This window comes from Hylaeus anthracinus, unplaced genomic scaffold (assembly GCF_026225885.1).
Source record: "Hylaeus anthracinus isolate JK02 unplaced genomic scaffold, UHH_iyHylAnth1.0_haploid 11978, whole genome shotgun sequence".
NCBI classification, from domain to species: domain Eukaryota; kingdom Metazoa; phylum Arthropoda; class Insecta; order Hymenoptera; family Colletidae; genus Hylaeus; species Hylaeus anthracinus.
This window is the reverse complement of record NW_026534326.1, coordinates 2,286,891-2,297,324: the sequence shown is the minus strand read 5'-3', so window position 1 is coordinate 2,297,324 and position 10,434 is coordinate 2,286,891. Positions and strand designations below refer to the sequence as shown.

The window sequence follows — 10,434 nt, the reverse complement described above, 5'->3', positions numbered from 1 at the left end:
ACGTTATATTCTCAACGAGACTATTTTTTCTATCGATCCGAAAGAGACACCAAGCTTTTTTCGGTGAAGTGTATTTTGTATCTTTGGGACCTAGCGACGATAGCGATCGACTTCGTAGGTAATCGTAGCCCACCTGTACCGGATCTCAGACATATCACTCGATCGATCTTTCGAATCGTGAACATAATCTGAATTATTACGTTGTCCCGGAAGTTTCTTTCGCGAATTGCACTCAATTATTTTATGTGGTCGTGTTTATATAAATAGACAATCTGATTTCATATATATATATTCATGTTGTAACAGTAATGGAGCACAATTCAGTAATGCAACATAAAACATAAACTATTGTGCATGTATTACTTATTAATAAAGCGAAAGAAACTTTTTGGACAACCTAATACATTAGCACGAAATACCAGAGCTGGATAAAAAATGACGAATGTTGGAAAAAACAATAAAGCGCGAAGAAACAGATTCTTTTCTTTTCTTCATTCACACTCGCCTTTATTCCGTTGAATCTTATTTTATTCAGCTCTATCGTTACACATATTGTAAACAGACATATTTAATATTATTTAATAATAACGATATAGTTCACATGTTGAAGTGTGTAGCATAATACTGAAATCTAGGGTGCACGTATTTTAAAAAGGAAACGTTCGACGATTATGTGATACTAAACATTCTAGAGTTCTAAACTCTTAGAGTTATAGAAAATCGCTAGTCCTTTGAAAAGAAAAAACTTCCAGGGAGACAATTCAAGTCTATTAAGTCACCTGTTAACGTAATATTTTTGTATGTTATTCGCCGTGGAACACTGTAATGCGAAAGATAACGATAAATAAACATCACACGTTGCGTGAGCTTATGGCTGGCATTTAAAATTCTGTAAATCCTGAATTAGAAGAGAAAAATTATGTACATTTAAATTGTATTTTGTATATAATAATAATAAGTTTTGTTACTTCAGATATATCGTTATTGTATTCCTACTTGTTACTGCAAAACTAAAGTTTCCGCGTCGCCTCGACGTACTACGATCCCACTGGATTGCTTGCTTTCTTCCAAATGTTTTATTTTGCACTTGAAGAGCCTAGAAAAGAGGAAACATAAATTCTATCGTATCCTTTAATATTTAGGTCGATAACAGGACACGCTTCTGTACTCACGACAAAATGTCGTTCCACATCTGCGCTTGTCTCTCCTGTGTCCCGCTGGTCTCCCTCAATTCTTCTCTTTCCAGCGTTAAATTCTTTATTTTCATCTCTTCCGAACGTATAGCGGCGTTCAATTCTTCCTTGATTTTTTTACCAGGCTCCGTGACCGTGGGATCCTGCAAACACGTTCCAATTATTCTACAATTCTATTTAAATAAATAAATAAATAAATAAATTCCACGAACCTCCGCGTCACGTTTCATTTTCTCCTCAATAGTTCTCATCCTGGTTACGAGCCTCTCCAATTTCTCCTTTTCCTCGATATCCTTGAGAAATTAATAAATTATGTAAAGATTAAATGAATAAATTCTATAGAATGATTAAATGAATAAATTCTATAGAATGATTATATAGTTGATTATATGGTTACATTTTCAATTTTCGCTTTTAAGCTATCTATATCGGCCTGCAAATTATTGATGGACGCGTTCATGGTCGATTCAATATCGCTGTGAGCCTTTTCGGCTCTCGCGTGCTCCTGCTCGAACTCCCGTGATTTTCCTCGCAGCATGTGGACTTCTGTAACGTATTCAAATTACTAAGTATACTGATCGCGACGTCCGTATCAGTCTCGACGTAATCGACGATTAAGATACAATCAGATTGGCTTTGAAAACGTTACATGTATTATTGATTTATTACAAATTGCGACAGGAAGCTCGCGATTACAGACTAATTTTACGTAAGCGAGTGATCGTTATACAGGGTGTCGCAAAAGTCTAGGCGGCCGCGTCAATGTCCTTCGATGCACGTCGAGTCACTTGTTCGCGTACAAGCGCGGTCGCTTCAACGGTCTACGCGCGCTCTGATTGGTCGGGGTTTTCTCTTAATATCTCCTTAACGAAGCCCCATCCGACATTTTTGCAAAGGAAATTGTTGTTCAGAATCGTCTCAGCTACCCCCCCCTTTCCGGCTCCTCCCCGACTTTTGGGACACCCTGTATATAGAAGTGCCGACAAAGTATTCGCTATTCGCGATACGTGGGCAAGTTCGTACCATTTACTAGCGGAATCAGCTTGGCTCGCAGCGCGGAGATGTCTTGGGACAAGCGAAGGTTCATTGAGGATGCGTTTTCTTTCGTCAGGTCATCCAAAGTGTTTCTTTTTGCTGTCTCGAATATTTCTTTCGTTTGGTTGCATTGGTCAAGCTGAAATTATTGTTCAATTTGAGTACGGAGAAGAAAACATTCTATTCGCAGGACTCTATCTTTGAATTTACTTATGTACACTTCATGTATGTAGGCTGCGAATCTTTATATATGTACCTAGGATAGTTAAACCTAAATAGGAAATTCATTTTACTCTACGAACATCATAATATGCAAAATAAAATCTTTATAACCGTACCTAGAATAGTTAAACCTAAATAGAAATTAATTTTACTCTTCAAACATTATAATACGAACTTTACTTTCAACATTTTCTGATATTATTGCATACATTGTGCATTTCTTGTACATTAAAATTTCTTACAAATGCATGAAAATCGGAAATCTACTTGTATGATGAAAAAGATTGCGTTTAAATTATACCTGATTCTCCAAGATGGCTGTGGTGCGATAGAGAACACTGTTTTCAGCGTTGAGCCACGCGAGCTCGCCCTTGCAGTGTTTATAAAGCGTGCTCCTAGTCTTCAAACGGTTAATATACTTCTTCAACTCGTCCCCTTTCGGTGCTGCATCCTCCACAGCCATTTTCGATAGCTCGCGTTTCTCTTCCAGTTTCGCCTGTAATTCTTGCAGAGAGTTCTCCGTCTTCTCTAATCGTTCCAGTACGTTTCTTTTGATATTAGCCACGGCAGCCGCTTGCTGCCTGAACGTTTCCATTTTGTCGATATTGCTGGTTGAAATCTAAACAAATACAATTGGTCACACACAGCGTATGATCACAGAGAAGAAAAACAACCGAGATGCTCACCTTGCGCTCCACCAGCTCTTGAATCTCCTTGGCGATGGTGTCCAACTTGTTTCTCAACATAGTTATCTGCTCAGGACCTAAATAAGAGTACTGCTTCACCGCAGTTAGAGCCTTCATCCGGTTCTTCCTGGCGTTCAACTCGGCAGGCTGCTTTTCGTTTGTAATTATGGTCTGAACAGTGACCACCTCGGACAGTTGTCGCAACAGAGTTTGAGGAGTCACTTCATTCTCGTCCCTCTTCAAAATTTCCAGCTCTCTTTCCAGCCTTTCCAGGGAAATCTAAAATATTAGCGACGTTACGATACTGTTACGTTAATAAAAAGAATAGGTATGTTTATATCATTTCATTTCTGACCCGAGTGCTTTTCAAATGATTTTTACACATGTTCTTGTTGTAGATACAAAGGAAATCCTCCTTAAAACTTTTCAAGAGATCGTTTCACTCATCTTTAACTACAACATGATTTACTTTATTATAATTATATCTAACGACATCCAGAGTTTGTGTAATAAATGTTCTATTGTGTGTTATGGGTTGTAACCTACATTAATAACAGTTCCTTACTGCTTCGACAAACTTGAAAGTTGGTTATGTATAATTCTTATGACAAAACCTGCTTATCGATAACAAATGGAACATGCCTATATTTCGCTTTGCATGAGACCATGTATATTTTGCATATCTCATACGACCTTCAGATGGTAGACTTTGTATATTAAAAATAATTCCATAAATAGACAACAATGGCGGTTACTACTGCAAGTGGAAGGTTCATCGACTGCTGACGATTGTTAATTACATTCTACCATACCTGTAGTCGAGATACGAGCTCTCTCTCTTGCTCCTCCTGCAGCGCAAGTTCGCGTTCCTTGTCCCTCTCCACGCGCAGCGCTCTAGCAGCGTCTAACAAATGAATTCCCGCTTCCGCTTTCGCCTTCATCTTATCGATGCGTATGGTCACCGCCTGCGAATCATATCGACGCGATAAACATACTAATGAAACGATCCAGTCGCATTATAGGTACTTTCCTCACCTCCTTTTCTCTCTCCATCGTCTTTAGGTCAGCGGTGAGCTCGCTGGCGTTCTCGAAATTCTAAATGCAACAAACGTGAAACTCGATGATGCATTGATAATGCGAGATTACTTTTTTTTTACCTTCTTCCCTATCTCTCTCTCCTTGTGAACAGTTTTGAAGCGATCGATCAAAGCGTTGTACTGCTCGTACAAAGAGGAAACCTCGGGGTCGCTCAAATACTCGTCGGGAACCTCCACCTGATTGGAGAGAATCGAATCGTTAATGACTTTGACAGGTATGCATATAGTTACTAAGGTGGTCCTTATTTTAACTCTTTGCACTCGAGGACTTTTTTCTGGTATCTGCCAGCAACTCAAGATGTTAAAGCATAGCTTTACCCGTAACCACAGATTTTGTGTAATTAAAATTGCAAAAATACATTACAAAGCATTACAAAATTATTTATATCACATTACCTAAGTATCAATGACAATTTAAAAAATTAATTACACGAAATCTGTGGTTATTGATAAAGTTATACTCTTCGCTGTAGGTATATACCTTCACCAGGAAGCGAGATAAATAGGCTCTCTTTCGAACAGTCTCCACGTGGGACAGGAGCCAGGTCAAGATAGGGTGAATTGTCTCAGGATCACCTCGAATGAGACCTTGCCTGCGTAAGTAAAATTAAACTGATTAATTAATTGCAGTGTGTTACCTAATCAGTCCTGATTCGTCGATTCATGCGTTTAATTCGACCTTGGCAGTGCAAATCAAATTCGAGTAAAAGGGATGCGAGCAGTAGAAATAAAATTAAATAAGAATTAATTACAATGTGTGACTTAAGTGATATTCAATGACTCGACTAGTGCATTTAATTAGATTTTGATAATAATTCACTAAATTAAGCTGGAGTAAAAGCAATGTAGATCCTCCACTTGAAGGACCCCGAAAAAAGTTTACCTAAAACTCACAGGATCCATCTGTGGTTGATAGTTGAGTACCCGAAGAACGAAGAGAATATTGATGGCAGTCTCTTCAGGTGTCTCATTCTTTGCATCGTTGTCACTCTGGTCCTCTATCTTGATCAGCACCTCTCTCAATACCTGCAATAAACAACTCTAAATAAAAAGAAGCCTCCACATAAACAAACTAACATTCAATCAATGAATTAAAAATCGGTTGAACCAGAAGAAAATTGTCATGGAACGACGCTTACTTGCAAGAGTTCCTCAGGGCTCAGAGAATTGAAATATATAATGTTGTAATTACGTCCCAACAACTTGTTCACTTCCGTAACGATAAACTTCATGTTTTCCTTCATGATCGTGCCTCGATTTCCTCTTTTTCTCCAAAGTGTACAACCGACAACAACAACCAGAGGAAAATGGAAGTAAATACTGTCGGTGTGTTATTACAATCGGTTGTCCTGACAACGATACCTCCTCTCTCAAAAGTATATGTATACAAGCTCTACGCGCAAACGACAAATATTTGCAGTTTCCATCGTGACCTCTCCATCAAATTCGCCAATTAGGCAAAGTACATGGTGGTATATGAGCTTCGAAGCCTCAAAAGGTCACACACAACTTCCAACTAATTGTTAGATATCATCAGTATCGATTTTACCATAATTTCAGCGCTACACTTCAATATTTATCGGAACGCATTAATAATAAATCGTCATAGAAACAACAGGGGGTGCATATATATATATATATAAATCGTACATTAAATTTTCATACAACGCATAAATTATTACTTCAGACTATTTTTATTTTTCATATCGTAGAAATTCTCGCTATCGGGATACTCTAACGTCTTCACGGTAAATAAGAAGCGCATTAAATTATAAATTTTCCTTTAAGAATAATCATTACCTTTATTAAAAGAAACTTTGCATTTTTTTTTTGTTTTTGTTTTTTGAGACACAAGATCAGTAGCGGACAATTAAATATCGCCTCGCTGCAATTTTCAATATATTCTTCAAAACTTAACGTACGATTTTCTCGTTATAAAATTGCAGGTCTTTCACAGATGCTCGGTCGCGAAAGAGTTTTTACTCGGTACGTGATCTATGTGAAAAGTCGAATTTGTTCCAGGTGAACGGATTCTTTGATATACAACACAATAATATATATATTTAAATCTTGCGGGAATTCATATATATCAGCGGTGTGTCGATTTTTCTGAGCATAGTTTATTTCATAATACTATACTGAAACCTTAATTTTACTATTTAACAAACCTCAACCCTAAACAGTGTCAGTTTTCCTTTTTTTTTTTTTATCTCTTTAAATATATTTTTTAATAGATGCCGCTAGAACAACATTATTTGTTTCTTTTTATTCTTCTATTCGCTTATGTGCGTTAACAGGTGAAAGAGAGTAGACCGAAGTTACGTCGACTGAAAAATATTTACCGGTAAAAGTCGGCCCGAGCATGATCGAAAATGCGTGCGTGTGTTTATGTGTGTTTTTCTCCGTCTTTCTCGTCTCTGTTCTGCTGTTCTAGTTGTACAATTACACGTTACGGGGTGCGGGCGACTCTTTTTCCTCAACTCTTACAATATCGTGTTATAAAAATGGTTTTGTGAAGTCTTATAAAAGAACCATGCTAGTCATACTTGTGACGATGTTTAATAATCAGTCTAAAATTTGAACAATGTAGCAACATCGTGATAATCAAATACTGCATGAAAAATCATTTGAAGATTGCACTATATATAAATAGTATAATATATATATGTATAATCTATATTTATCATATATATATAAGTACCGTAATATTGGGTAGTGGATGTTACATAAAGGAGAGAATTTAAATGGGCTGAATACATGTACAACGTTTTTTTCCAAAAATAAAAGAATGAAACGAACCAAAAGACGAATATAATAATAATAGTGTAATAATAAATGTTTCTCTCTAAGGATGTATAATCGCCTTATGATATAATACGTTCGCAAATAGTTCCTCTCGGTGCAATATAAAAAACTGCAAAATTATGATCGTCGGCTCGATCACGGATATTTATGCGACATCGTGTGTTAGCATCATTTTAATTTTAAATAGTTATTACGCTCGAATGCACGATATCGCGACGCATCGGTAATATTAACCTTTTCCTTAGCCTCCAATCCTTGAACTTGTAAGAATGTCAGAAGTCAAACGAATCAAAGAGTTAACGAATCCGTTGCGCAGCATCACAGAACGAAGGGACAATTTACAAGTCGCGCGAAAAATAAATGACTCGCAGGCAACCGACATCGGCCTTTGCTCGAATTCGTTTCTCGACTATTCGAAAGAGCTTTCCAGCACAATTCTCGGCAAGCATCGGTAAAGACGATAAAAAAAAAAATATATATATATATATCGCGTTTGAATATTTTCTTTTTATGAAAATTACGTACTCGTGAAACCCTCGTTAATTTAAAATTCGCCAGTACTGAAACTCAACCTCGCATCATTTCTATATACCTAATATAAAACAAGAACACAACAAACTTTCTGGCATACACGATACATTTCAACATGTAAGATTGTATGTCAAATTGGTTTACTTTTTTTCCCCCTTCGCTTTTGTTCGGTCACTTTAGCTCCCTACCCTTTTTTGCAGTTTTCTACATAAATTTCCACAGTCGTCTCTTATCTCCCGAACGATAAGTAAAACAGCAAGTCAATAGCATCAATGTGTATATACTTTTACTCTTTTACTGGGAGCGTATTTCTCGCTTAAAAAACAAACGTTTTTCCATTGTATACAGAATGTAATTTCTCTTACAGATGGCGATGTGATTTAAGGTATTCCATGTAGCGTGTATGAAGGGAGGAAGAAAGGATGGTAAACATAGAGTACGAATCCAGTTTATCCGCTCTTGAAGAGGAGAATGGCTACCTGACCCAGGTAGAAATAGATAAAATGTCTTGTTTCGTGCGTCACATAACTTCCAAAGTTACGTCCTACGATGCAGTGCCACGTCGGATTGTATTTTTTATCGAACTCTTTTTTAATAAAGGCTGCGATGTCCTGAAACAAACCGCATTTGCTCAGTACTCCTTTCTATTACATTTTAGGAGTGATCTATTACAGATTGCAGACCTATTACAGATACGTGTACCATTAGCATTCGTAAGCACGATGTCTGTAACAGGTCTCGGTATGTTTCTGGAACTCACTTTCTCGATGTTATACTTTTCCAGCGCTTGGGTCGCACAGTCCACAGCGTCCTGCTGCATCTCCTCGGACATGTCTGCATTTTTTATCACGGCTTTCCTGTCCGACATCTTCGTAGTTCTGAAACCCCCCCAGGAGAAAGTGAGTACTTTTGACTGGTCGATGACAATAATTCTAATAGTACGTTACTATTAGCTAGTCACAGTGGCGGAGCGCAGTGATGGGCACAACCCGTTGTTTGTCTCGTTTCTTCCATTGAACATTTTCCAAAGAAGGAAACGAGAGAAAGACATCGGCAAGCTTCAGATTTACTCAAAGGGTTATTCGCTAACGGTTTTGCCCGTCACTGGTGGATCGGTAGAGAGATTACTATGAATAATTATTGTAATGGTGGAAATTGAAATATTTTGAGAACCTGGAGTTGGGAATGCGCGCAATTTTGACAGTAGCGTAGACGTCATGTGCCGGCATGATAGAATCGTGCATAAAAACGATCAGGTTAATAAAGGAAGAAACGAGCGCGTAGACGATAACGGAGACGAAACGCGGGAGGATAATGTTTTGTCGATACGACACGACACGACACGACGATGGGAATAATAATCGACTAGCACGCGATCTCAGAGATCGGTACCGGAATTAAGAAAACATGCCTGCGAAGGATTTCTTTAATTTTGTTGCTGAAAATAATTCGTTGAGAAAACTCGTACCGAAGTTGACGTATAAGTCGCCTCGTTCCCGGTCGAAAACGAAAAATACATTTCTAAAGGAATAACAATCGACATACCTTTCGGGATTGACACTCTCACCAGCGGACACAGTTGTAAACGATCGTTAGGTTGAACCGCGACGATTGCGCGTACTTATTTCTGTTTTTATTCTATGGGAACGGATTTTAAACACGAGAAATTTTCGTTCGCTCAAGCCGACAGCGACTATTGCTCGATCGAGTTCAAGACTGAAGTGCCCGTACCGCGATCCTGGCCTCTGATTGGCCCGCGATTAGGGTCTTCTATCAGGGTCTTCTATCGGCCCGGCATGCATCGCTGCTAGCAACCCGCGTAAACATGAATTCGGAAATCGATCGAATATCGTTCTACGCGCGAACTTATGCTCGTGTTTAGAACGCTTAGAGCGCGATTTTTCGGGAATTATTTATAATAAAGAATCGACGAAGAAGGTATTGGAATGTTGATGATTGAATGTTTTTGAGTATTTGATATTCTTTTTGTATTTATTCGTGTAAATATCGACGAATAAATTAAAAATTTCTGTATGTAGATTTTATGGTTATGTTTTCGCTTGCAGAGCAATTTATACGGAATTATTTATAATAAAGAATTGACGAAGAAGATATTGGAATGTTGAAGATCGAATGTTCTTGAGTATTTGATATTCTTTTTATGTTTATTTGTGTAAATATTGATAAATCATTCGAAAATTTTTGTATGTAGGTATTGTACTCATGTGTTGTGTACAGATCGATTTCTCTGGAAGTATTAGTAGGTAAGTCGGGTGAGTTCTAACTTACCGGCACAGGGAGAGGTTGCGGCGGAGGGGAAGCTAGATTGGGACGTTGGGACCTTGGGATCTTAGGACCCTGGGACTTTGGGATCTTGGAACCTTGGACTTCCCCTGCGGACCCCTCTCTCACCCCCACCCCCGGGGCCGTTGAATTAGAACTCTGACTTACCTACTATTATTCATAAAAATTAACTAAAAAAGAAACTATTGGAACGTTGTACCACGAATTCTGTCTATTTTGACAAGATGTCATCAATAATGATGAAAATGATATCATTCAATATAATTTATTCAAGGTATGAGAAATTTATTATTTTATTTTATATTAAAAACGGACAGAACTTTTGAGCACTGTTGAGTATCTACTCAATTCATTTAGATATTCAATTGAATATCTAAAGCTACAATTGTACATATATTGCATATTTATATTTGTATAATAAATTGAATAATTGTATATATTCGTGAAAAGACGTCCGAGATTTATAACCGTACTAAGTTTCAACTAAATCTGTGATTACAACTGCTTGCCTTCTTGTAAGTAATTAGTTACGTTACAAGATGGCGCCATAATGAAATCATA

The 10,434-nt window shown here is 37.6% G+C and overlaps 2 protein-coding genes across 4 annotated transcripts; both read right to left on the bottom strand.

Moving 5' to 3' along the window:
• Positions 1–189: 189 nt before the first annotated feature.
• On the bottom strand, positions 190–5,702 carry LOC128896878 (intraflagellar transport protein 81 homolog). 3 transcript variants are annotated; one of them, XM_054160432.1, is made up of 13 exons: positions 5,373–5,702; positions 5,117–5,259; positions 4,715–4,826; positions 4,294–4,410; positions 4,172–4,231; positions 3,949–4,101; positions 3,137–3,415; positions 2,752–3,069; positions 2,217–2,367; positions 1,591–1,739; positions 1,406–1,486; positions 1,173–1,336; positions 190–1,096 (listed from the first exon to the last, which is right to left on the bottom strand). In XM_054160432.1, exons 1-13 carry the CDS (start codon positions 5,475–5,477, stop codon positions 1,000–1,002), a joined length of 1,929 nt encoding a protein of 642 aa, XP_054016407.1. In that variant the 5' UTR covers positions 5,478–5,702; the 3' UTR covers positions 190–999. The 3 variants fall into 3 exon arrangements, with proteins under 3 accessions (XP_054016407.1, XP_054016408.1, XP_054016409.1); XM_054160433.1 differs by having other exon boundaries at positions 5,128–5,259; XM_054160434.1 differs by having other exon boundaries at positions 5,128–5,702.
• A 2,127-nt stretch (positions 5,703–7,829) lies between these two features.
• Positions 7,830–9,285, bottom strand: LOC128896903 (dynein light chain 2, cytoplasmic). The gene is made up of 3 exons (XM_054160482.1): positions 9,115–9,285; positions 8,330–8,447; positions 7,830–8,180 (listed from the first exon to the last, which is right to left on the bottom strand). The coding sequence occupies exons 2-3, from the start codon at positions 8,435–8,437 to the stop codon at positions 8,019–8,021; spliced, it is 270 nt and encodes an 89-aa protein (XP_054016457.1). The 5' UTR covers positions 8,438–8,447; positions 9,115–9,285; the 3' UTR covers positions 7,830–8,018.
• Between the last annotated feature and the right edge of the window lie 1,149 nt (positions 9,286–10,434).